The 27840-nt window shown below is 39.9% G+C and overlaps 1 protein-coding gene across 3 annotated transcripts in view; it reads left to right on the top strand.

The window, feature by feature from the left end:
• The window catches only part of OSBPL1A (oxysterol binding protein like 1A), a 122905-nt gene that overhangs the window by 31271 nt on the left and 63794 nt on the right, over positions 1–27840 (top strand). For 2 of the 3 annotated variants that reach the window (XM_075213433.1, XM_075213434.1), the window contains 2 exons: positions 18414–18495; positions 22704–22810. In XM_075213433.1, the coding sequence (XP_075069534.1) occupies positions 18414–18495; positions 22704–22810 (189 nt within the window). Of the gene's footprint in view, positions 1–15825; positions 15940–18413; positions 18496–22703; positions 22811–27840 lie in introns of those variants that run through there. The other variant, XM_075213435.1, reaches the window with a different exon arrangement.

Below are 27840 nucleotides of genomic sequence, written 5' to 3'. Positions count from 1 at the left end.
CACGTGGAGGGTTTTTTAATTATATTGTGGCCTCGGTACCAAATTGTGTACCGGGGCCACCACACTACGCAGTCAAGATAGATAGATGCGTATCATAGATAAAGTACATTCAGTGGTGTGGGGCAAATTGAAAAATATTCAAAATGCACTGACATTATCAAAAACAAGAGGTTGTCACACGCTAAAACTCCAACATGTATATGATGGAGAGGATGGAGGAGCAGCCGTATGTGTAGTGTAATGCAGACCTGTTTGAAGGTTTTTTATATATTTTATTGTGGTGCCCAGTGCCCACTCCTCTAGGCAGTCCAGGTACATTTATTGGTGCGAATCATAAAAGTTCAGGGTTTTTAAGATATTGTGGTGACCCAATCCTCTACGCAGTCCAGGTACATTTATTGGTGCGATTCATAAAAGTTCAGGGTTTTTAATATATATTGTGGTGACCCACTCCTCTACGCAGTCCAGGTACATTTATTGGTGCAATTCATAAAAGTTCAGGGTTTTTAAGATATTGTGGTGACCCAATCCTCTACGCAGTCCAGGTACATTTATTGGTGCGATTCATAAAAGTTCAGGGTTTTTAATATATATTGTGGTGACCCACTCCTCTACGCAGTCCAGGTACATTTATTGGTGCGAATCATACAAGTTGATGGTTTTCTTATTATATATCTTGTGGTGACCCACTCCTCTACGCAGTCCAGGTACATTTATTGGTGCGATTCATAAAAGTTCAGGGTTTTTAAGATATTGTGGTGACCCACTCCTCTACGCAGTCCAGGTACATTTATTGGTGCGAATCATAAAAGTTCAGGGTTTTTAATATATTGTGGTGACCCACTCCTCTACGCAGTCCAGGTACATTTATTGGTGCGAATCATAAAAGTTCAGGGTTTTTAATATATATTGTGGTGACCCACTCCTCTACGCAGTCCAGGTACATTTATTGGTGCGAATCATAAAAGTTCAGGGTTTTTAATATATATTGTGGTGACCCACTCCTCTACGCAGTCCAGAAAGATACCTTGTTGCAACGTTTTGGACTAATAACTATATTGTGAGGTGTTCAGAATACACTGTAAATTAGTGGAAATGCTTGTTATTGAATGTTATTGAGGTTAATAATAGCCTAGGAGTGAAAATAAGCCCAAAAACTTGATTTTTAAACTTTTTATGTTTTTTTCAAAAAAAATCCGAATCCAAAACCTTAAATCCGAACCGAGACCTTTCGTCAAGTGTTTTGCGAGACAAATCCGAACCCCAAAAATAACGAAAATCCGGATCCAAAACACAAAACACGAGACCTCAAAAGTCGCCGGTGCACATCCCTAGTTTTTAATTGTAACTTGATTTTATAGCATTCGTTTTTGTTTCTCATTTGACACGTCTCTGTTCTTGGGAGTTGAGCTCAAAGTAAAACAAATTGCTTGTGTGAAATCTATACTATAATATAAAATAACCGTAAGTGCTGTGTAAGACACATCCCAGAGGCCATGCCTTGTACCCTGGGAACCCCGATCTTGGCAGCTTGCTCTTCCTCAGTTATACAGTGATTATAATGAATCCGTAATAGAGTACATTATAGTGGAAGCAGGATGAGAGGAAACCACCAATATGGGAGCTCCACCGTTTTCCAAAATAATGTTATGAAGGTTTTTTGTTGTACATAGTACTACTCTTGAGCACTAGAGGGAGCATGTTTTCAGTGCAGACCACGTCTTCCAGTTGAAGTGCACACAAAGTAATCTGCAGTGTTATGTTTTGTAATGTAAACCTCTGTGATGTTGCCAGAGGATCACCAATGCTGTTTAACTCACATTTATCATGTATTGGTTGTCTATACTGAGAAGCATAGCTGGGTAATGCTTTATAGCTGGGATGCACACATCTTGCCCTTTTTAAAGTTGAATATTTTATTGAACCTGTGATCCTAATATGAGCATGTACTGTTTATAATATGCTTAAATTACCCCAACAAACCAAACTACATACAATGGCTTAAAAAAATAAAAAACTGTTGGTAACAGGTGGTAGAAATTGTGAAATATAGAAGAGATTAATTTTCCTGGCGCTCACAGAACCAATCAATCAATTTAGTTAACTTTCAAATGGTGGCTGAAAGCGGGATGTGGGAAGCTTATGATTGGTCCTCCTGCTCACCCACCTCCACTGCATGAGAAGACCAGGGGTAAACCAGCGGCATGGAGCAGGTCCCAGTGCTCCTACTAGGATTTATAGAGTAGGCGGTAGTGCAGCTTTACGTTATAATATAAAATAAAGAAGGATTAAAAATTATTTTTATTAAATAGTTTTATATTAAATATGTGCAATAAAAAAATCAAATGTTTAAAATTAGCTTACATTTTGACAGGCTAAACTGTAAAATACTTTTGTACCCTATCTGTGTAGTTTTCTTGGTCTGCGTGACCCCCCAAATACAATAGTGCTTAAATGCAAATTGTGTACATATTCTGTCAGGGGAAAAAGTAGGAAATTGCAACCCAAAACTGTTAAATATTTATCCCAAACCCATATATTTTTTATGATATTATCTTCTCTAGAGAGATTAAATCTGTTCTTAAAGTTTCTTTGTACCACAATGTACCTAGTTAAAATTTTGGGTCAAAAGATGTACTTTTGACACGCATCTGCAAAGGAAAAAAAACGCTTTTGAAGCTGGTTATCTCACACATTCCAAACACTAAACGGAAAATAAGCAAAATCTAAAAACACAGATTTGGCTCCTAGGTTTACATACGTGTGTGCCAGTCAAAATAGCCAAAATATGAATTGCACAAAAAAGCTTTAGTACATAAAAGGAAATGTCAAGTTTGTCATACAAGTGTTTGTTTTATTTGGTTATGTGAAACTGGGCTTTTGGAGCTTGTATCTAAGGTGGAAGGTGGCAGTAGTTGCTTGGGGCATGTCTTAACCCATAACACCAGCTGGTTCACACTATTTTGAACACTGCAACATTGAAATATGAATTTACCCCAGTATTTAAAGTGGTGCAATCAGTGGTGATTTTTAAGTGGCGATAGGGTTCCTATGGATAGGACGGATTGTCCTAGTGGTGTGAGTAATTCCTATGTTTTTATATAAAAACAAAAATTTTCAACTTTTGTATTTTACATTTGTAACTTTTAATAAGATCCAGTTTCCACCACACTTAAGGAATTTGATGCGTATTTTTAATTGTGAATGCACAACACTCACTTCCTGTTTTCTTCATCACTGACCATGATGGTATCAAAGCCTAGAGAGATGACAGTCTTTTTGGGACCTTTGTATACGAAACCTTGCTACTTACTCCTCAAGATGTTGTAGTCATCCCTGAGAAAGCACATGGGTGAAACGCATATGCTTTCCTTACCTTGACTGGGGCATTCAGATGCCATCTGTAAAGTAAGCCAAGAAATTCACAATGACTCCTGGCCAACACAATCTACAGCATGTGGGTGGCAAGATTGCAACGTATACGGAGGCCTGGATACTTGCTACACAATGTCGCTGGGTCCAGGATATTCTAAACAAACGATACAAAATAGAGTTTCGAGTGATATCCAGAAAGTTTTTTTTTTTTTTTAAATCACGGACTCGGTCATAGCCTTTGAAAATGGTGGAATTACTCAGCAGCTTACAGATGCTTATGGAGTAACGGGTAATTTCCATAGTACCTACTGCTCAGAGAGGCACCCATTTCTACTCCAGATCTTTTCTGGTAGAAAAGGAGTAATATAAATACAGTGTAAGACAAAGCATCGGAGGCAAGATTCATTGTCTGACTTCCAGCAAAATCCTTCAATAAGAGATTGTCTCCCTTGGGTCATAGGGGAGTTTTTCTCATCCATAGGTAATCTTCCATAGGTGAGATGGCATATGAGGAGTTCTTCAACTAAAAATTCTTGATCTGTGAGATAGCCGTCCAGAATCTTTGGATCAGCCTATAAGATTTACACGGAACACCAAGGAGTCTATAGACTGCTGCCAGGATCCAACATTTAATTAAAGGCGAGTATCCTATTCAGAATCAGAATGCACTGTTTTAATGATAGACTCAAGCTCCAAAGGTTGGGGTGCTCATGTGTACACATAAGTAGTACAAGGTGCTTAAAAAGAAAAGGAAACTACTTGCAATCATTTTGGAAGCAAGGGCAGGGTGGCGTTCAATACAACATTCTGTTTTTACCTCAGCTGCAACACAAACATCTCAAGAACTTGGGCAGATAGTTATCTGCTTTCTTTCAGATCTTCTCAAAGCAGAAAAGATCAACAATCTGGCAGATTATGCACAAGGAGGTTTCAACGGTTGTTGGAAAAGGTATGGGCTTCTCGGATAAATGTGATGGTGGCAAGTCAAAATACCAAGACGGAGTTATTCTACTCCCATTGCTCACAGTAGCATTGGTGATGTTCTTAGCACGGTCTTGGCCTCTACCACTTCAGTCAGATTATTATTATTATTATTATTATTATTATTATTATCATTTATTTGTTAGGCGCCACAAGATTTCCGCAGCGCCGTACACAAAGCAAACAGTAGACTATACAGGGTATAACAATACAGAACAATAAACAAAAATAGCAATGCTTCAGAAACTCCAGTTAGGTCAATGCAGTAGAGGCGGAGTAGAAGAACAGGTGTGGAGACAAGAGGGAAGAAGGCCCTGCTCATTCGAGCTTACATCCTAAGGGTGGGTGAACGAACAGACACAATTGGAGGAATTTGAAGTGTGGGGAGAGGGACCGGGAGGAGAGAGGGTAGAACGTTTGGAGGAGATGGGGGTTAGGTAGAAGGTTGGTAGGCTTTAAGGAACAGGTGAGTTTTGAGTGCTCGTTTGAAGGAGCACAGATTAGGAGAGAGACGGATGGAGCGAGGGAGGTCGTTCCAGTGGAGGGGGGCGGCACGGGAGATTGTCTGCATCAAGGACCTACTGTACACCCGAATCCAGGGTTTCTCTCCTTGATGGTGTGCAGATTGAGTAGTCTTGCTCAAGATTAAAGGCTTCTATGACAAAGTGATTGAGGTATTATTGCAAGCAAGACTGAATAATTCTTCCATAGTGTATTAGAGTTTGGAAAACATTTATACTGTGGAGCAGCGGTAGATGGACCAATCCAGTGACTGCCAGTATACCCCAGTTGGTGAATTTCCTTCAAGAAGTTTTACATAGGGGCTTGCCATTAGCACAATCAGGTCTCGGCACTTAAGAGTGTTCATGGACACAAGATTGTCATCAGATCTAGTGGAAAGATTCTTTCAAGCAGCAAATATAATTTTGTCCTTGCATCAAATCTTTTGTGCCACCTTGGAATCTTAATCTTGTTTTGGAGACTATGGTATCAAATCTATTTGAATCCTTAAATGATATTTCACATAAATGGTTGACACTTAAGGTACTATTCTTAGTGGGAGAGCGTAATGTTTTATGGTGCAAGGAACCATTTTTGAACATGTTCACAAATAAAGTAGAGCTACAAACCAATCCTGCTTTCTTGCCTAAGGTTTCCACATTTCATATAAATGAAAAAGTTGTACTTTCATCCCTTTGTCAAAACCCAACTTATCAACTAATAAGAATGAAGAAAGATTGCATACTCTAGACCTGGTCAGAGCAATTTCTGTGTATCTTGCGAAACCAACGTGATTCAGAAGATGAATCCGCTCTCTGTACTTCCCAAGGTCCACGGCAGGGTTAAGCTCCATCCATATAAATAAATGGTGGTAATAATAAAACATTAATATAATGGATCCGATTTATTACAAAATAAAAACAGACAAAAAGATCATACATATTGATGTATGCTATACATTGCCACGCTCTATACATTGCAAAACATCAGATCCCCTGGTCTAACAGGAGTATCGGGAGTTTATTTGTAAAACTCCTATTTTTATTTACCATACTAGCTGTTAATGTGTCTTAGAACTTTCTACAAAATAATGACTTGTTGAAACAGATTTAAATAGTATTTCACTAGGATTTCTTAGATTAGGATTTACGCTAAGTGGTTAGTAAAAACAAACATTAGCACCTTTTTTTTTTTTCTTTCCTGGATAATATATTTGATATGTTCTCTATATTGGAATTAATTGTACTGATACATAGAACAAGTTGGTTTGTGTTGGGACGTCTAGTTCCTTACATCTCTGGAGGAGACATCCTTTTCTGACTGTGTATGGCTGCACAGCAGCTTCCTAAGGGTATGTGTTACACCCTTTTGGGCCCATGAATGTAAAGGCTGGGTAACTGTAAATATGAACTGAGTAAGTGTTTCTCACCTTTAAGTCCTGATAGTGCCTTCTCCCGGCTGTGTTTCTGGAATTTGAACCCTGGTGGTCGATCCAGGAGGACCCATGCCCCATAACAGACCTGGTGCCCCTCCAAAGTACGCTCAAACATATAATAATGTAAAACATGCCCCTTTTGGTGTGAGATTTATTTAATATATCACACCACACAGTCCTCAGTAGATCACACAAGTATTTCTTTATAACTCACTATGAATTATTAAAATATTACATTGCATTATACACTCTCTAACTATGAAAAGTCCTACTTTTTTTGCTAATAGTATATGTGTGTGTGTGTGTGTGTGTGTGTGTGTGTGTGTGTGTGTGTACAAATGTATGTATCTATCTATCGGAACATTGTCAGAAGATAATGAACTATTTATAAATTATTGCCAGTTATTACACACTGGTAGAAACCACTGTCCCTGAATAAGATGCAGTATTAATAGCGACAGTCAGATACAACTATGATCTCTCAGTTTGTCATATTTTCAGGCAAGTAATGACGAAGATTTACTCTGTTACTCAGTCTTTTCAATAATAAGGTGAATGTGTCTGATCCTGAGTTAAATATACTGGTAGTTTTATACATTTACGTGTTTGTAGGGGTTTATTGCCTAGAGCAGAGGTTCCCAAACTCTGTGCCTAGGCTCCCTGGGGTGCCTTGGAGATCTCACAGGGGTGCCAGGGCCTGTGGTAAGCAAGGCTGGGGACTACTGGGCAATTATTTTGGCTTAGGGGTGCCTTAAAAAAGTTTTGTAGACCCTAAGGGTGCCTTGAACTGAAAAAGTTTGGAATCTACTGGCCTAGAGGATTAGTGGGTAAAGGAAGGAGACTTTGTTATTGAACACAACACACAGGACTGTACATGAACAAATACCAGTAGGCACGAAATATCGCTGAAAGGAGCTAGTCACCATACTTGGGTAGTGCTGTCCGAGCTGCTTCACCGTGATCTTACACCCCTCTATCAGTGAGGCAAGGGCCAAGTCCGATGTCTCCCGACTTGTGACGCAGTAACAAAGTTCACTGAGGTTTCCACAAAAAATCCTCCGACCAGCACAACAGGATCCTAGTGTCCCCTAGATTGTCAGGCAAGAAAATAAAAACTGCTAGGGCAATACCTGCTTTTATGCCTACATTGGTTCCCGTGGGGGTGTGGCTTAATAGAGCCATTCATAGATAAACCACCTGCCCTGAATTGGAGTCATCTCATTTGAAGGGTTATCCTTAGCTGCCCCCTCAGTCCTTAGGTAACAGCAGGCACCCTGTTGTCTCTCTGGACAAGAAGATGTGCTCGTAGTATCGGAATAAACATTATCGGTAGCATAAATTGCATTGCCACCCTGGGCAGCCCCAGTCTGCCCCTGTTTAACCCTATGTGTGTTTCATGAGAGACTAGTCCTGGGGCTGACCTGGACTTCTGGCACAACATAGCCAGCTGCTAGCAGAGGAAGCACCGCAAACTAGTAGTAGTTGTAGCTCCTTTAGAAGATCTTTTAAACTATCTAGCAGAGCATAGGGACACCAGTAGACATTTAAGAAAATTGTGTGCATAAAACACATGTAATTCAACACCCCCAAAAAAGCTACAACACTTGATAATGATCAGTATGAAACCAATTAGTGTCAAAGAAAATACTCTTCTTTCAAACAGGATCCTTGTGATGTGATTGCACAAAAATTGCGGATGTACCATAAAAAAATAAACAACAATATACTGTGTAACCTACTATAGTACATTTACATCTTATATTTATTTTGCTATACAGTAGGCATCCCTGATCTTTGTAGATTCAAATGATTGTTAATGGATTGCATGTATGCCCCTTGTTGCTAAATAGAGCACTGTCCCATATATGTTGTATTTACGTTAAGTACACCAGTTGATCATATTTTAGTATTGTGTTCTATCTTTAAGTACCACAATAATATGCAAACCTGTATATATCCCATATGTTGGGAATAAATCTATTATCTACTTTAATTGCTGTAAGAATGACATGGGCATAATTGTCTCACGTGAATTTAAATTCCATAAAGAAGTTTGCTGATTAGACAAGTGCAGGATTAAATTTAATTGGCAGTGTAATACTTGTGTTGAGAAATAGGCAACCATCAATGATTCCTCACAACTGTACACATACATAGCACATTCATTTGAAAGATTTACAAGTCACACAGCCTTGGTAAGAGGTTCGTTCAAGATTGGTTGTTTAAGCATCACCAGGAACTAACTTCCTCAGGATTAACCTGCTTCCTGGGCTATGCGGTCACTGTCAGGGACTCTGGTATTAGCAGTTTTATTTGAGAAAGGCCTGAGCAATCCACACCCACATAATATACGGTATGTTCTTGTGATATCTTAGACTCAGGCTGGGTACACACTACAGTGTTTTCAGATTTATTTGGCTAATCAGACGATAAATGACGGTTCTAAACGATATAGCATTAGTGTGTATGCTGCGATGAACGATTATCATTCCAAAGCACATTGTATCGTTTCATTTGATTTTTAAACCAGACTAAAAAATCTCATTCGTTTATGGAACAATGTTGTTCCAATTCTGCAGTGTGTATGCATTCAGGACCGGCAGTGTCCATAGATCTCTTTTCAGCTGGCGGTTATGACAGATAAAGAGCACAGATCGGAAGGTAAAATGTGTTTATAGTGTACACATGAATCTGCATGCTGATTGGGACTTTTTTTATTTTATTTTTTAATCGCTGGTAAAATCGTTAAGGACATTGTAACGGGAGAAATATTGTGTAGTGTGTTCCCAGCCTAAAAAGTTCTGCTATTGTGTAATATGGTGAAGAGAACCACCTACAGACGTCCTATTTGGTTTTGTGTTGGAAAATAGATTTAAATATATTGCAGGCACATTTTCTTGTTGTTTAGTGCCAAGATTAGGAATTCTTAATTCATGGGTCAGGACTCAAACATGCTATTTAGGTTGATTTAATCTCAATTAATAAACTACTTGATTTTTATATTTCCCCTGTATGTTTTAATAAATACTTTTTGATTGTATGGCTTTTTCAGCATGTTCTGGTGACAGTGATTTTAGAAGTCCCTTTGAGAAATCAATTTTTTTTTTATTTTTTTTTTCAATAATGGTTTTTATTAAAGCTTTTAATTACAGGGTACATACAAAAAGATAAATACACATTTTAAAGAACAGAGGGTGTGAGGGGGAAGGTAGGGGAAGAGAGGGAGGAGAAAGGGAGGCAGTACAAATCAATACATATCAATAACATCAAGAAGTGCATACATCCCAACATCTTAACAAATTACAAATTGTGGAATACATAGCCTGGTGAACCGCTTCCAGATATTACTATGACGGATTGTGAGGGGGCTTGAAAACGATTGATTAAACTGAAGTTTTGGAGACATATCGATTCCAATCAAACCATTTGATGTGGGGAGAGGAGGCAGAATAGGTGTAAGGAACTTCCATAGTTTCCACGTCACAGCTTCTAAGAGAAATCTATTTTAATTAGCACTTAAACAGTCACTGTATTTTGTGCTCCTTTTACTTTTCTTTTAGTTCATTTTTAAAAAATTTTTTTTTTTATTTGTTTTACTGATATTGTTTGGGGTTTTTTGTTTTGTTTCTTCTTCTTCTTTGTTTTTATAGTCATATACTTTAGTGCCATTCATCATTTTTAGAAGTTGTGTATTTAACCTGTTCCAGATGCCATACATAATTACCTAATACCTTACCCGATGTGCCAGACGCAAAACAAAGGAAGGGACATGCGCATGACTGGGAGGGACACATCTGACTTGGCTGAACCTGCTTGGGCGAGATATAAAGGCTCAATTCGTTGCTGAGTGGACTAAAATGGCTGCACCTTCGACAGTGTGAGTCCTTCGTTGTCTCTGTTGCTGCGCCTGGACTAGACACACTCCCGCTGGAGACAATCTCTCAGGCCATGGTGGGTTCCAACCTGGCCAAGAGGCTGAATAAATTTGTTTTTTACAAATTGGATATGGATAAGCGCTCAAATTGAGTAACCACAAACACTCTGACATGAGCAGCATATAGAGAAGACTCCCCTATGTCTTACAAAAATACATCTATATAACAATAACTATAGCGCTCTAATGTCGAAGATAACATAACATAAACCACACATTACAATTGAAAACTATTGTCTATATGGTAAATTAGCCTCAGTTCACTCGACAACCGGCATGTACAAAAACACTACTAATTCAAATAAACTCCTTCCGTTCTTAAAGAATGATAAAAGTACCGTTACTGGTTCAATCTGGTGAGTAACATAATTGTCCAGATGAGTATCCTCCTCCAGTAGTTTCCAAACTGTATGTATAGTAAATATCAAATATTCAGACCTTCTTTACGGAGGTCCTGATATCCCACCCGGTGTGCAACTTCCAGCGGGACTTGAATCCAACACCATGTAGCGTTTGGGTGTTTTGTAAGTTATGTCACCCCAGATGCTGCAGGTATCCAACTCTCCGTACAGTGTTCTTGGCTCTACTTGTCGGTAGTGAACTCCAGTCCACGTGTCAGCAACAAGAGAAGACCAGAATAGTAGATAAGTATAAACAACTTTATTGTACCAAACAAACGAACATCGGTACTTACAATTGAGTAAATGTAAAAATATAAAAAGGTGTTCACGATTGCCTCCTCAACGCGTTTCGTTCCTCTAAGGAACTTTATCAATTTGTTTTTTGTAGCTGGAAAGGTTATCTTCCTCCTTAGAGAAGCTCCTAAAGCGCCGAGATCACACAAACGGCAGCCATTTTCTCAGGTTCTCTTAGGTGCGAATTTAGATTCAGAATTCTCTTTGTAGAATTCTCTTGTAGAAAGAGGGTTGGTTTCTGGGTGACTCGGACCCAGAGGTCTGAGTCAAATCATTTGTCAAATGACAAATCAGCTTTTCATTGCCTTGGCCTCCTAAAGGTTTGTCCTCAAATCCCAAGGCAATGAAAAGCTGGTTGTGGTGGTGTCAGGCTTTGGATATGTTATATATGAATCACTCTGACCTCTGAGACTTTTATTTAAAAACAAAAAAGGAATAGAAGAAGAAAGTTGTCTCTTCTACTTCATCGTATCTAAGCTTCTAGGCAAAGCTTGGATTAAGCCGGTTGAGAAACCTCTTATTCCATTCAATTTTTCTGTTGCGCTTCCTTTGCCCACTGAGGAAATGACTAGGGGAGGACGGGTCTGGGAGATCCTCTGAGAAATTTACCTCATGATGGGCCCTCCCCCACCCCCCACTCAACTCAGGCTGCAGTGGGAGCCCGTCTTTTGTTGTTCCAGGAACATGTGGAGAGCCTCCTCTCTTGGCCTGTGGGTAATGGGTATCTTGAACCTCAAGTTCTTGAACACCAAGTGTCAAGTGAGTAGGTTCAAAAAGGAGTGTCTCAGATCCATCATCAATGGCATGGAGGACAACAAATTCTTAGCATCCATAGCCATCAAGAAAGTATATCTTCATATTCCAATCTGGGAAGGATGCCACAGTCTACTCAGATTTTTGATTTAGGACTCTTACTTTCAGTTCGGGACCTTCCTTTCCATTTGGCCACTGCACCACAAGTTTTTCCACTAAGATAATGGCAGCCATGTTAAGATCTCAGGGCATCCCCATCGTACCTTATGTAGGTGATCTGCTTCATAAGGCAGAGTGGGACGACTTCCTGCAGATTCACCTCCACAGGACAACTACGTTGATTTAAGGACCGAAATGTTGTGGTTTGGTGTAAACGCAATTGAGTTCACATGCTTTCTTTTTGGCTTTGCGTCTTCTTTCTTTTCTCCAGAATGGACTGGATGGCGAACTGAAGCGAGGTTCCCTTTAAGTTCAGGTCTCAGATTTGTCTGTATATTTCCAGAGTAAGTTGGGTCTGATTCTGGATATTCTTACATAGGGTTTTGCATATCAGCCTCCTTATACCCCTGCTACTGCACCAATGGATCTTAATTTGGTCCCTTCGGCTCTTCAGCTTCATCCATTTGAACCTTTTGGAGGTGGTTAATTTGAAGTACTTGACTTTGAAAGCTCTTGCAGGTCTCTCATCTTTATTTTTTCAATGACAGGGCAGTGTTGCGTACATCTCCATTGTTTCATCCTAAGGTGGTAACATTTTTCACTATAATCAAGAAACTGGTGACTAAGATCAGCTGTTCTCCTGGACATGGTCCTTAGACTGACTCCCTGCCAGCTCTCTACGGCGAGCGGAAGAGGGGTTGGTCAGCTTCTAAGTAGACCATAGCCAAATGGTCCACAATACAGCAGGTTTTCCTAGTTCTGGTCAGCTGCTTACAGAAAGTGTTTCAGCTCACTCTACTAGATCAGTGAGTGCATCTTGAATGGCATCTCACAGGGTTTCAGCCAAGCAACTATGTCAGGCAGCCACATGGTCCGCTGCCTTACTTTTACCATTTTCATGTTTTTGCATCCAGAGATGCTTGTTTTGGATGGTGAGTTTTGCATACAGCTATGTTTGCGCATACTCTCCCCTAGGTTCAGATTTGAAACCTCCCGTAAATAGCAGTGTCTCCCAGATAGGATGCAGGAGGAAAGTGGATTTTTGTGCATACTGTTAAATCCATTCTTCCTAATCCACCTGTGGACCCTGCGCTCCCACCCTTTATGCTCAGTGTTCAGTTTTATGTGTTGTTTGGACTGTGTTTGGTTACTTTTCTTGTTACCGTATACCTTGGGCCTTTGCAAGTTATAAACTGAGAATCGGTAGGGTTGAGAAGGGGGAGGATCTTCAGTTTACTCAGAAAGTTAACCCTGAAATGCCAGCTTCTGCACCCTCACCACAACCCCAAAATAGCAGTGTCCTCCAGATGGATTAAGAGATTTAAAGGTAACCACAGAAATCCTCTCTCTAACATTATTTGTATATGTATCTTAATTTTCTGGTATATATTAATGAAAAAAATGTATGCTTAGGTTGTTGTAGACAGCAGAAAAGTAAATAAAAGAAATTGCATTTTACATCAAAACTGAATCAGGTGGCAGACGTTTCATAGCTATATAATCTAGGCCACAGCCAAAACAAAAATTGAGTCCCTCGCATTCTACTTCTATCTTTTTGAAGTCAACAAATAATTTACATTGTTTACTTAAGTGACCTCAAGCTGTCACTCTAGTGTCTGCCACACTGCTTTAGAGTGATGCAACATAGATAAAGACTGTTCTTGTAAACATATTGTTGTGGTGACTGTCTGAGATGTGGTGCAGATAACATGCTGAACACTGTTAAATATAAACACTTCTTCAGTTAATTCAGGTATGTTATTTAGTTCTTGTGTACAGATAACGTGGGACTTGGCGGTTTAATAGATGCAGGTTTTTCTGTAATTTGAACCACTACACCTAAAATCCCCCTGTAATTGACTTGTGTAGTAGTGCTCCTAACACTGAGCCTAGAAGGACCTGGCACTCTGTGATCTGTGTGTATGACATTGTCACCAAGCAGCCTACTTTTTGTCTGGTTTTTGGAGCCCGCAATTAATGTCCATAATAGGTTTTATTCCAGAATGTGGGATATATGTAAGTCTGCATATTCTGATTGTTATTTAAGGACACAAAACAATACTAAAAATATGATTAACTGGTGAACCTAAAGTGAGACTATGCTGAACAATTGCTGTTTCTTAAAGACGGGATTGCGCCTCCCTGATCTGTCTGTCTAAATACAATAAATAGACCTTTTCAGAAATTACTTGATTTGAAATCAAAACACACAAGTTACATGTAGGTTTTGCTTTATATTTTCAACTTTAAATCAATAAAATGTGCCATTAAATTTCCCTGATTAATATACACATGTTTTTTCCTCCAATCTTCAGCTTCTTTGCTCTTGGCCAGGAAGCTCATCTTTTGAGTGTGGTACATTTTCAGATATTAGTCATTTGTTGGTAAGTATCACACAATTGGCGATATCTCTGCTAGGAACTGTGATGCCATCTTTTGAATATGGAACAATGCTTGTTCCAGTAAGACATGAACGCCTCTTGTTTGACATCTCACTAACCACGTTGTATTGGCTCTACAACAATATTTCACAAGTATCTCATTGTGTGTAATGCACAATGCTACAGCTTTAAGCAGCCTTGCTTCCTCTAGTGATGGATATCCTTTCTCTACATCCGAGGTATTGAGCTGTGTAGAAGGCACAAATTGAGATGTACATGGTTGCACTCTGTGACATTAGCCGTTTTGCCTTAGGTCAAAGTTGACAGCAGTCCACTGTCAGCTTTGGAGTCTTAGCGCTCTCTTTGTTGATCCGCCTCTCCCTCTGATATCCGGCATGGAGATATGTAAGTAAAATATCATGAAAGTAGTATCCTGTATATAGTGTAATGAATGTACTGAAACTAGAATGTCAATCAATAAGGATAGTGTTCCTCTTTAAGTAGCCAGTAATCACTTGTATAGAGATGTTAGTTCCCGTTATCACTGTATTTGTTATTTGATCCTAGGTCTTCTGTAGCTGCTTTTCTTTTCCCTTAGCAGCGAGCATTCTGCAATCTTAGACAGTCTTCAATTTTAAAGATCATTTGGGTGAAGGGAAAAATACAGAGTGATGGTTACACTTCTCAATAACTCACATCTATATAGAAAATCGTTGGTCGATATCTTTGTTATTATTTATCCTAAATAGGGCTGCACAAGGGTCTAGCTAAACACTTTACAAAGGCATTTTGGTGCTTGCTTTCCATCCACAATCATCACCTGCATCACTCGAAGGTTAGTGTGTGTTGATCAAAAGTTGATCAGTTACTGATCACCATAGATGTGCCCTCTTCCTTGTTTTATATATATATATACTAAAGAGTCTCCTGTTTACCTTTACATTATGGAAAAAACACATTGTCTATGATCTAGTTGTTTATAAAGTCTCCTAAACCCAGTTTGTTATTTCTGTTAACACTCTTCCTCCGTGAGTTAGCTAAATATACTCTGGGTGCTAAAACATTAATGCACTGAAACGAGAGAGATGTCACCTTGAGGAATAGATTGAGATGGCACAAGATAACTGTAGCCTCCCTCTACTGTTGTTTCTGTTTCCTTGTGAGTTTAGTTCTTTTTTTTTTTTTTTCTTTCTTTTTTTTAAGGCATGTGAAAAAGAATATTAAAAAATGTGAAATAATTGAAGTTTTGAGCTGGCAGAAACACTAAATGTGCAACAGAACCTTTTTTTTTTTTTTTGTTTGTGTATAAAATAATATACCACTACAAATAGAATAATGTTTCAAACGGTAAAATTGTTATGGATAGTGTAAACATTACCTAACTACTTCTAGTTTATCAAGATTTATTTGGATAAAGTAAAATTTTAGCAAATCTGATAATTTTAACTACTAGAGTAATCCGTTATAATTAAGCTTTTATATCCTGTTTTAACTATAATCTCACAATTTTAACATCTTCTCACTCTGGTTCCTGTTATTCTATTGTAGTTCTAGTGTAGTCTATTAACTCGGCTATTTGTGGTGGTTGTAATCTCATGATCATCCAACTAACAATCAGTGGACCTGATGTTTATGCTCTTAGACTTCCTACAGTTTGATGTTCCAGAAAGTTTCTCGGAAGCACTTGCTGCTGCCAGTATACAGGGTGTTTGTTCAGTCTCACGAGTAAGTCAAACCTGGCCAGGAGATGGCGCTGTACTGTGAACCTTACAGAAGGTTAATATAGAATAAACTTGGCTGAGCAAAAAAATACATATGTGAACAAATGGCATGTAAGTAAATTAATATATTTTTAATATGTAGGAAATGGTTCACTTTATAATATTTTATCTTAAGTTTGATTCATTTATTTTTTAAATGTGTATCTTTATTTAAGAGTTTTCCAAAACAAAAGTACCTAACAACTGTTAATGGTACTGTAAAGCGTTGGAGAGAAAAAAACGACAATAAAATATAATGCAGAATGAGATAAAAATATATGTCTATAGAAACAACCGTGCACCCAGCTAGTAAAATTGCATAGCGTTGTAAGACTATTGAAGAAGAAATGCTATGGTACAAAATATATATAACATGAAGTTTGTGGCAGGGCCAAAGCATTCACAACACAAGTGGATTTAATACCTAAAATCCCTGCCCGATAACAGTAAATCTAGGTAAGTTCTCTACAGGGCCAGACATGTTGGGGGACCAAAACATTATCATCCTCTGGGAGGGGGAGCACCAGTCTGGATCGATTCCAACATTGCCAGATGTGGCCAGGTCAACCTGAATACCGGCGGTGGCCATCTTGAAATGGACTCCGGTACAGCGTGAAATCTTAATTAAAATGTTTGTGTTTTTTAAATAAATAAAAAATGTATTTTAAATGTGCGCTGGGTGGGTAGCACCCAGCACTGCAGCAAGGAAAAGACACCGGGGAGTGTAAAAGGGTATTCTAAATAAAAATGAATGTAAAATGATTAGTACGTCAGTGCTGCAGCTGCGGTAGTTAACCGGCATGCAGCACCATAGGGGTTAACTCCCAGTGCTAGGCGCCGGAAGTGTAGCTATGTATATTTTAAATATATATGTGTAAAATAAAGAGAGTGCTGGGGCTACAGAGGCAGCCCTGGATTCCCTTCACCCAGGTACCAGGGGAGGAGAGTGGGCTGATCCCCCACCCCCCCCCCCCTTTCCCTGGCAGCTCATGGACAGGAGGAGAAGTATACTCCCCCCTGCCACTAACAGCAATGTTGGGCTGATTCACTTGCAGGCTGCATGAATCGGCCCAGATTGGTTAAAGGACGGATTACCTCCTGCTAAGACTAGTCTCCAAATATGTATAAAAAAAGCTCTGTTTTGTATTAAAAGTTGTTCTTCTTTCATCTGACCTGATCACTGGTACCTTTAACCAGTGTTAGAGCAAATAAACATCACTTGCTTCAAAGACCTGTTTGGAAACTTCTCTATGCTGATTCCTGTGACCTACAGATTAGACCCAACTGTAATCCGTTCTCGGCTGTTCTGAGGCTTTGACCCCTCACCTAGTGCCACCACTCTGCCCGCTATCCAGCAGCTCTGGCCAGTGTGATAGGCCAGGGGGGATCCATCCACAGCAACCCTGATCCATAGGAAGAGGTCAGGAGTACCAGCCCAGGTACACTAGTAACAGAATACACCCGCAGCGCCAGTTACCCAGAAGAAACCCTGCTCTGGATGCCGGTAAGGAGTCCAGTGCTGGCAGCATTGTAAGCCGCTCCTACTGCGACAGGACGGGGCATTTGGGATAACGAAAGGGAACGGTGGCAAAGTAAGCCCAGCCGGTTCCCAGCAGCAACAGACAGGGTGGCATAGGCGGTCCATCCTGTCACACCAGATTTTCTAGAATTTCTTTAGGGTTCTCCTACATTTGTATAGAAAACTACGCTGTCTAACTGTGGCACTGACCAGAGCCACCCACTCCTTGAAACGTGGACAGGACTCCACCATCCTTGATCTTGCTATTAACACCTTAACCAAAGTGATCACACATTTTGAAATCGCCCTCTTCCAGCTCCAGATCACAAACGCACACCCTGGGATTAAGGAAGGGGACCAATATAAGGATGTTAAGTCCCAGACTGAGAACCAGAGACTAACTATCTGGGAGCACTCAAATATCATATGTAGAACGGAGCCCACAGAGTTACCACATGTAGTTTTGTATTCGCAAACTGACCCTCCATAGAAATATTTTTATTTATCTTTTATTTATTTTTTTGTTTTGGCGTGAGATACAAAGTAGATTTATGCTTTTTAAAGTTGGACTGTAGAGATAAATAACCGTAAAGGCACTGGGTATTCAAATATCTATTTATAGATGACAGAATCTATGTAATGCTAAAGGTAATGAATTCCTTTTGTAAGTTGAAATATTGATTTATTTTTTACAGCTGCATTATAAGGTAAAATGGTAACTGCTCCACAGACCTGATGTATTCCTAGTTAGATTCCATAAGTATTAATAAATAATTGGAAAAAAAAACTTGCACGATCTGTATACTAATACGTGGGATATTCCCTGCTAACAAGCTTGTGCTGCTACTGAAATTCAGACTGAAAAAGTATTTAATTTGGTTCTATGATTCTGATTTGCTCATTCTGTTCTATATCAACAGAACGCTCAACTTGGACACCAGAGGCTGGATGAAGAAATCTCTGTATTTCTTAGTGCATTAAAGAGTTTGGAGGGCTCAAAAGGTAAAAAAAAAAAAATGTTTTGTATTAATAAAAAACAAAAAAGACTGCACGTTTGTGTTACACAACATGGTTAAGGTTCCTATACAGTGTATGGCATAAAATTGACAAAATAAATGTGAGCGTGTGTTTGTATAATCAGTAGTAGGTTTGGCATGCTACATAGGGTAGTGATACACTGGCATTTTCTGAACCCAACATATCTCCGACACAGGAACCCTCCATTTATCTGGTCATTGTGCTTGCAGACGGCAGTGTAAACACCGAGTACCTTTCACGCTAGCAGTGATGAGCTCTGTAAAAGTTGAGGGTGCTAATGTGACAGGACACTTACACTGCTTGCTGTTTGCGAGCATAAGGCGCAGGTAGATGCCGGACTTCCATGGCGGTTAAACACTGGGCATTGAAGGTGCTAGTAAGCATTACCTTCGAAATGGGACTAGCGTGGCAGTACTGGTCAGTTGTCCATATATAAAGAAGAAAAGGGAATGGGGAATACAACCAACACGTAGATTGAGAGATGTGGATATGAGAAGTTGTTCATATCTACAGAGTTTGAATAGATACTGTGATTTACACCCTGCATTTAGAATGAGTGATTTGGGACTGTGTCGCTGTTAATAAATAAAGATAAAAATGTATATTTACTGGTAACAGACAGAGGGCATAGACCTGGAGATGAAGTTACTTATCTTGGAAATCTTACAGTCCAGCATGGTGATTTGTCACTTGTTCTTGTACAAGTAGTAGAAGCGCATGGATACTGTTACACAATGCAGCTGTATGTAACCTACAGAGAATAACTCGCACATGTGCTGTTACATTTATTCCAAGCTGTGTCCAGCTCTGATTGAAAACAATGTTTATTATTTATCACCATTATTTAATTCATGGTAACTCATGACTACAAACTATTAGATTTTATTTTAATAAACCCTATATTACTTTTCAGGATGTGCCACCATGCCTGATTTTGCTAATCATTTTCTCTAAATGTAAATGTCATTCCACATTCTGTCTTAGGGGGCTACTTTTTTTTACTCTCTTTGGCACCAATGTATTCCGCAGCACTGTACACGAGGAGCTACTGAGTATTTGAACATATCCCAAGTGACACTTTGATAACAAATAACGAAACAGAGAGTGAATGGTTGCTAGACCTGTACAAGATTCTGCTTGCGTCGCTGAAAATTATGTGGCAGATCAGTCATGCGAGTCAAATGAGAAATACTGTGCATTTTTGTTTTGTGCTTGTACAATGTATTTGAATATGCATCCTTCTAGCCGTTGTGCAGCTTGACTGACCATTTTGAGGACAGAGACTGTACAGCTTGGCTGAAAAGTAGCTTTGCTAGGTTGTGAATTGATGACCTCAATCTCTAAGCAGAGAAATCTATCCTAATCCTCTAAGGATAAACCTTTTATTTGATTAACTTACAAAAGTACTTGGCTTCTTGGATCTGTTTTAGCAGGAGAGTGATAAAGTAAAATGTGTATTGTGAACATGACCATTATCTGTGAAGCAAGGCTTGGTGAGCAAATTAAATCAGCATTTACAAATTCAACCCTGTAAAATTGGTGGTGTTGAATCGTGTATTATATCAACTGACTTTTTGAAGTTTACAAAAATATGCTGTCTTTTTTTAAAATTGTAAATTCTACAGTCAGATCATCAGATAATCATACATATTACCATATACAAAGGAGGGATCAAAGTCAACTTCCATTATACTAATGAGAAAATGGCTAAATGTGGTAATGGGAAGAGAATAACACTAAGTGGACTAATAGAGCTCTGCTGAAGTAAAGTGCTAATTTATTAATGGATATTAATGTATCCATTAGTGTTTGTATAGGTCCAAGAGAATATTATGGATATTATTGTTTTAATATATTGGGATTTTACTGTCTGTATGAAAGGGAAAATATATTTGGTTTTAAGTGAGCTTTATTTTGATTGTATTGCCATATATACTCTACATCAGAAACTATATTTTTTTTGCATATATGCATTTACTATGAGAGGGGCTGGTATATAGCTACATCTGCAGATGATGTATGCTGCAAACTTAACTTCATCGCTGAATTGTTCATTAATGGAACATGATTTAAAACACTATTTTCTGCTTTTCACTGTAGCTATTTTATAAAGTAAGTTTAAGTATCTCCTTCATCGTAACTGCCTATGGCCGAATACATAGCTCTTTGAGCAGTGCTAGTCAAAAAAACTCACTGTCAATTATGCAACTTTGCACTAACCTCATAAGAGATAATTTGACATTAACATAACTATTTTTCTAGTGTAGTTTGACAATGAAAGCAGATATTTGCTTGCTATGGCTTTAGTGCATACTCGCACCTTTGACTACTGTTATCATGATGAAATTATAAAATATAGCATGTCGGGTATATGTGCTCATAGCCAGGGCCGCCATCAGGGGGGTTGACCGTACCCCACTGATGGCGGCCCTGTTGTGAAGGCCCCGGACAGACCTCTCCGACTGTCCAGGCTCCCTGAACTGTCCGGGCCCCTCAGTCTTGCTGACCGTGCTGCCCCTTCTTTCCATGATGCTGCAGCTCCGCCTCCCAAGCACTGAAAGCCTGGGAGCGCGGTGCGGTGACATCATCACTGTGCGCCACGCTCCCAGTGTATCAGTTACTGGGAGCTGCAGCATCACGGAGAAGGTAAGTTTATTAGGTATTCATTTTATAGGAGAGTGGCGGATAGAAGAGGGGACATTAACTGTGCTTGGGGGGGGAGGGGGACATTTATTGTGATTGGGGGGGGGGACATTAACTGTGGAGGGGGACATTAACTGTGATTGGGGGGCATTAACTCTGAGGGAGGGAGAGGGGGACACTAACTGTGGTTGGGCGGGGAGGGGACATTAACTGTATGTATGTCAAAGAGGGAGGGGGGCCCATGTATGGGGAGGGGGGAACCCTACCAGATTATTTGGTACTGGGCCCCACAGTTTCTGATTGCAGTCCTGCTCACAGCCCTTTGTTTAGTGTTTTAGTCTCCCTAGTCCTGTTTTGCTGTCAGCCCCTTTACTGCAGCAGTTCAACTCCTCGTCCCATATGTATAAATAATTACATGCAGTCAATTGCTAATGAAAAATAGTTATAACATTATAATTCTGGCAGACATAAATATAAACAAAGGTGTGGTAAGATGATAAAATTGGGGGCAACCCTGTACTTTTTGTGACCTTTCCACAAATCCGTTCCTGTGTGCTCTGATAGATAATGCCTCCACAGGTCTGCAGTATTGGTAAAAGTGGATTTTCTTGCTCCTTTTCAAGAGCACTCTTGCCACACTTCACTATCTATATAAACGCCTAATGTCCCCTAATCTAAGCACTTTCAAACGGGCTCCTAAAACTCATCTCTTCCTCAAAGCCTACCAGCCATCCACCTAACCATCTCCAGCCTTGTTCTCCTCACCTCCCTCTTCCCTGTCTCCTCTTGCACCTGATCCCCTCTACTGCCTCCCCTTGTGCCTGCTGTCTCCCCTCCCTGTAGTATGTAAGCTCCTACGAGCAGAGCCCTCTTCCCTTCTGTCTCAATTTGATTTCTTCTCCGACATCACTATACTTGCTGTGCCTGGAATTTTTTTTTTGTCTTGTGCTCTGTCCTACCCTGTACTGTTCTGGTCTACTGTTTCTTTTTGTATTTGTACGGAGCTGCGGAAACCTTGTGGCGCCATATAAATATAGATTAATAATAATGAAAAACACTTAACCAATAGAAACACAAGGGGCTCGTCTGTAGCAGATGTTTTAGATCATAGTGCAATTTGCCTTAGGAGGAGAAAAAAATGCCTTCTTGACCCCATTCAGATAATTCCCCGAAGCTCAAATATGTATGTTCTGTTTTGCTAGCAAGATGTTGAATAGTTTCTTAAATCGATGTACCTGCCAATACCAGATCTTGTAGGAGTGCATTCCATAGTTTCACAACTCTTACTGCAAAGACACTTTGAGGTGGCTTTCTGTTCTTACACTGTAAAGATTGCCACAGGACTTTTGCTATGAACAATTTATATAATTTACACAGTGATTAGTGATCCGCACTTAATTGTCTCTGCTATTGTAACTAAATATAGGTAAGTCTTGCTTCCTATCTGAGATCATCAACGGTAAACTGCATTGGATTTCGCTTTCATTGTTACCCTTCGTCTCTCCATCTCATTATTTGCTATTTTTCAGATATTGACCCTGTCATTCTGCAGCAAGTGAAACACGTTTCTGAAGCATCCCAAGAAACATACAGAGCTTTGGCCAATTGCCTGGTTCTCTTTACAAAGCATGATAAGGTCAGTATACATTCTGAGTCACACCTAGGTTGTATATATGCCAAACAGTGCTGATTTTCCGTCCAGTTTCCCTGAGGCCCAAAGGGGAAAGGCCTGTTGTTGAAATGTTCTGAGCTAAAATTGGAATTTGCTTGGTGGATAGGTCAAAATTGTGTTGTTTTTTTTTACATTTTCTTATTAAGAATGTTGGGAGATATGAGATTCTTGCCTGAATAACTTTGAGAAAATTGTTTCCTCACCTGCTAAGGAAAAAGTATGAATATATGGAAAACACAGCTGTATATGTATTGACTGGTATTTTAGACCCTCCTATTTTCTATTTTTTGTTCAAAGTTGTTACTGTAAGTGCAGAGGGAGAATCACAGATGGTGCCTTATTGTAAATTTACCCTAAATAAAGGTGATGTAGCTCTTATGCTTTAAAGCTAAAGGTCCGGACATGCTGCAGGGGGATAGAGGTAGAAGAGCTTAAACTATTGAAGCCAGATTTAAGTTGTCCGCTGGAGCTGGGCGCTCTTTTCATGATGGCCATTGGCAGCAGGCATGGCTAGAGTGGGTTGAGGAAGTAAAGCAGACAGCACCTCCTCCTGCCACCTGCCCCCTTCCACCAAAGGACATGCCTCCCAGGGGACTCATTCACAGTAAACACAGGTTGTGAACAGGATCTCCGTGACACCACAGACACCGGTTTACACACCAGAAGCGAGATGTACAGGTTGCATTGATGCAGGGTCCCCGGTGCTGGAGAGGTTAGATTAGTGCTATTATGGCAGCCCTGTACTACATACAAGGTGGTAGAGAGGGCTGTCATACTGGACTGAAGCCATATTTGATGCTGGACCCTGAATGGAAAATAATGTCCTTATCCAGCACCTCCTCCTTGGTGAGCTTTATTCCCTGTGGCTAGCCTGACAAATGAAGCGACAACATAGTCAGCAGCTTCCACACCTTCTATCCTCTCCATCTACAGGGAAGTAGTGTGTGAGGTGTTTGGGTGCTGTCTCTGGGTTTTCTCTTCCACATTTCATGGCCTTTGTCTGCCTTTACAGTTCCACATTCACCTAGAGATGTGCAATGCTACTGTCCTCTTTATCTTCCATCATCTGTCATGTCTGGGAAGGGGTTATGTTCAGTGCTAATCCTGTAGGAGGGACAGCAGCAAACTTTCTTGCCTGCTCCAAGTGTCATACCAAATTGCATTGTACCCTGTCTTTACACGACATTCAAGGCAGTGGATCAGTGGCCGCACTCAACTGTGGGGATTCCCACAGAGATGGCAGAGCCAGCCTGGCCCAGTCTGTTATGGAAGTTATGCAGCTCGACGCATATTCACGTCCTCCCCAGAGCTCTCGACTAGTGAAGTTCAAGCACCTTCACTTCAGCACCTGATGAGCATGTCAAAGTCAGTGCAGAGTCTCGTCAAGCATTCATCTCCCTTGAAAAGGATCATGGAAATTGTACCCACTTCTATGCCGTGGAGTCTTATGCTGGTGGTTATCCAGTCCTGGAAGGTATCAGACTAGAGTTTTCCTCCCAGGAGAAAGGTGAGATGGCTGAATACTCTGAACCTGAGGTTTCCTTGTGCCTTTAACGAGGATTGCAACAAGAAATAGGAAGTAGAAGATTCAGTACAAGTTGTCCAGCAGACACTAAATATTCAGGACAAAATGAAGAGCAGGTTCCCAACAATTCGCTGTTTAAGAGGAAGAAGGAATAGACTTCTCTTCCCCTCAGTTGGAAGTCCTTTTTTTGTGAAGCATGGACCAAACCTGATTGTAGGTTTCAGGCGTGAAGCAGGTTGCATTCCATTTATCCTCTCGTTATCGAGCACATGGTGAAATTGGAGTTTCGGACAGGCATCCTATGGGGCATCTACCCTAGACTAAGACCACCATAATTAAGATTCCGAATGCTGCTACTTTAAGTTGCTCTATTGCTTTAAAGTTTAGGAGATCCACATAAAGTCCAAAAGGACTATGGGGTACCTGTATTTTTCTGGCAATGTCGTCTTTGGTCCTGGACTGGATAAGATTATTTTCCTGGCCACAGGGAGAAAGAGTTCCCTTCTATCCCCCCGGTATCCTAGGTTTTGTTAATTTTGTTGCTCAGGGAAATAGAGGAGTCAGAATTTCAATGGACAAACCTCCACTCCTCGTGTAGGTCAGAGAAGAGCAGACAAAATTGAGTTTTTCTATAATCTCATCTTGACTGATCTGATTTGTTGCTATAGGCAACCAATCAGATTCTAGCTTTCATTTTGGGGAATGTACTAAATAAATAACTAGGATCTGATTTGGTTGCTTTAGGCAACATTTCCACTTTATCAAACCTGAAGTTTAGTGAATATACCCCTTAGTCTTTAAAATGATTTAGAGCCGCGGTTTCTGCAGATAACAGGAAGAGGACAGGACATGACATTTTGGTAGGATCAGGGCCGGATTAACCCTAGGGCTAACTGGGCTACAGCCCAGGGGCCTCGGGCATCCAGAGGGCCCTTGAAAGTGCTCAACAGCATTATTGATCGGTCAGGGGCGGGGGCGCCCCGGGGCGATCATTGCTGCTGAGCACTTTCACTGCGGTCCTTCCCGGCGCGCTGTAGTCTCCTTACTAAGGAGATCTCGTGAGTCTCACTCTCGCGAGATCTCCTCAGTAAAGAGCGTACAGCGCGCCGGGGAAGGACTGCAATGCCAGGAGAAGGAGTTAAGTGCCTTGGGGACGGCTCGGCTCACGGGGGAGGGGGGGCCCTCACAGGGGAATGGAAGCCCCCTTAGCCCAGGGGCCTCCATTCCCTTAATCCGGCCCTGGGTAGGATAGGTTGTTCAGATGGTTAAAGGAGTGAATAGGGTTGAAAGTTTTGTTTCCCGAGGGTGATGTATCTAGGGAAGTGGAGATCTATTGTAAGGAAATGTAAATAACATCATGATTATACTTTTTCCAACTAAATTAATGTTTAGGGAAACCTGCTGATTAAATGATGTAATTAAATGTGTTTGTTCCGTTATTTTCAATGTTGGTGTTACACCATCACAATAGATAATGGTACAGACTAAGCACTATATTACATATATAGCATTACAGTTGAAAAGCTGTGCAGATTAGTACATTATAGAGTGTTGTAATTGCAAAACATGAAGTGTAATATCACATTAAAATTGCTTGTTAACTAATATAACTTACATGTGAACATGGATAATTTTTTTTGTTGCACTCTTGATGTAAGAATAGTTTTGTGCCACTTTTCTGATCACTTTCCTAATAGTAGTTATTGGCATGTATGCCCAAGCCTGTTGGAACTTCCATTGCTTCATAGTGATAAGTCCTATGGTCATGCACAATATGTTATTCCTGCGAAGTGTATTTTAAATTAGATTTAGAAGTGTATTTCATCATACATCCTGACGTCTGATATCTGGTCTAAATTGTCTAGCTAATAGCACTATAATATGCATACATGGGTAAATGCTGAACTTTCTGTTTACATAAGTGATAGTAACAATTTGTAGAATGGTGTAAAACTGAAAAATGGATGTTGGCTGATAAGCATGTTTTATTTTTATTCTTTTTAAATGAAAATATTTTATAACTGCATATCAAAATTATTTTGCATAGTGTCTGATGCTTTGTACAATGTAATAACGACAACACCTTTGTCCTGGTTTCTTAAATAATTTGGGTTTTCAGTGTAAGGTTTACACTGAAAACCCAAATTATTAAAGAAACCAGGGTTTCCCAAACCCAGTCCTCAGGGCTCCCCAACAATGCAGGTTTTCCGGATCACATGTGACACAATTAGGACCACCTGTGGATCTGTTACAATGTGTCAGTCAGTAATGATTACACCTGTGCTCCAGCAAGGAGATATGGAAAACCTGCACTGTTAGGGAGCCCTGAGGACTGTGTTTTGGAAACACTGTAAACACATTCCAGGGTTGATGGCTCTTGAGATTCAGTATTACTGCATTTCCAAGAGACCAATAACACCTGTTTCCTCATTATGGAGCATTCCAATGTTAGGGGTATAGTAGGCAATGGGTTAGTTTATTTGTAATTATCCATCCATGAGTATATTTCACATTTATATTATATTGACAAATTAAAACATCCCTTAAAGTAACACTATCTTCGTGATCATGTGCCTTTAATATACTTCTGTTTTCACACAACTTTCAAGTCATAGATATCTACTTTGCATGGATAAAATGTTTGCACACATCTTAATTCTTACGGAGTTATTGTTTGAATAAACCGCAGTAAGGTTGTGAATCAGTTTTTGTGGCTTAACACTTTTTATTTGCTGCACAGTTCTGGCATCCGAAATTACAAGCCAAGCCATTTGCTAACAAATCCAATAGCATTGGAATGATCTAATTAGGCCACACATGTGTGGAGCCAATATGCACAGATTCAATCAGATTACAGTAATCAAATACAATTGGAGTGCATTGTCATGTAACTCGTTCTAGTGTGGTGAGGAGGAAAGTGTCTGTGTCAGAAAAATAACTTAGTATATGTAAAGCTGGGTACACACTACAGAAATTTCGACCAACTTTTTATGCCGAGCGATTTTACATGCGATCGATGTTCCGATCGCTCGGTCCATGGACTGCATACACACTAGCCTTGTTTAGGACGAGAAAGGGAAGAGCGGACCTCACGTTAGCGACTTTTTACAGCCATGTTGTCGTGAGCAATGACTGTAATTTCATACTCACTGTTGTGAATCGGTCGGCAGTTTACACACTACACAGCGGAAACGAGATTGGAATGAAAATATTAAACAGTACGACCAACCAAATGAGGCGACAATCGTCCATTTGGGCAGACTTTTGACCATCGTGTCACTGCACACACTGACCCGACTTTTGAACGAGCGGTCGTATGTCGGCTGATTTAGCCGATTTATTGGTTGAAAACTGTGTAGTGTGTACCTAGCTTTAGGCATTATGCTCTAAATTACTGAATAGATTAAAATCTATACATTGATAGATGTATATTGTATAATATTATATATGTATATGCACATCTTTCCAT

This window comes from Mixophyes fleayi, chromosome 5 (assembly GCF_038048845.1).
Source record: "Mixophyes fleayi isolate aMixFle1 chromosome 5, aMixFle1.hap1, whole genome shotgun sequence".
In the NCBI taxonomy this organism is placed as follows: Eukaryota; Metazoa; Chordata; class Amphibia; order Anura; family Limnodynastidae; genus Mixophyes; species Mixophyes fleayi.
Note: the sequence above shows the minus strand (reverse complement) of the source record. Positions and strands in the feature narration are given on the sequence as shown.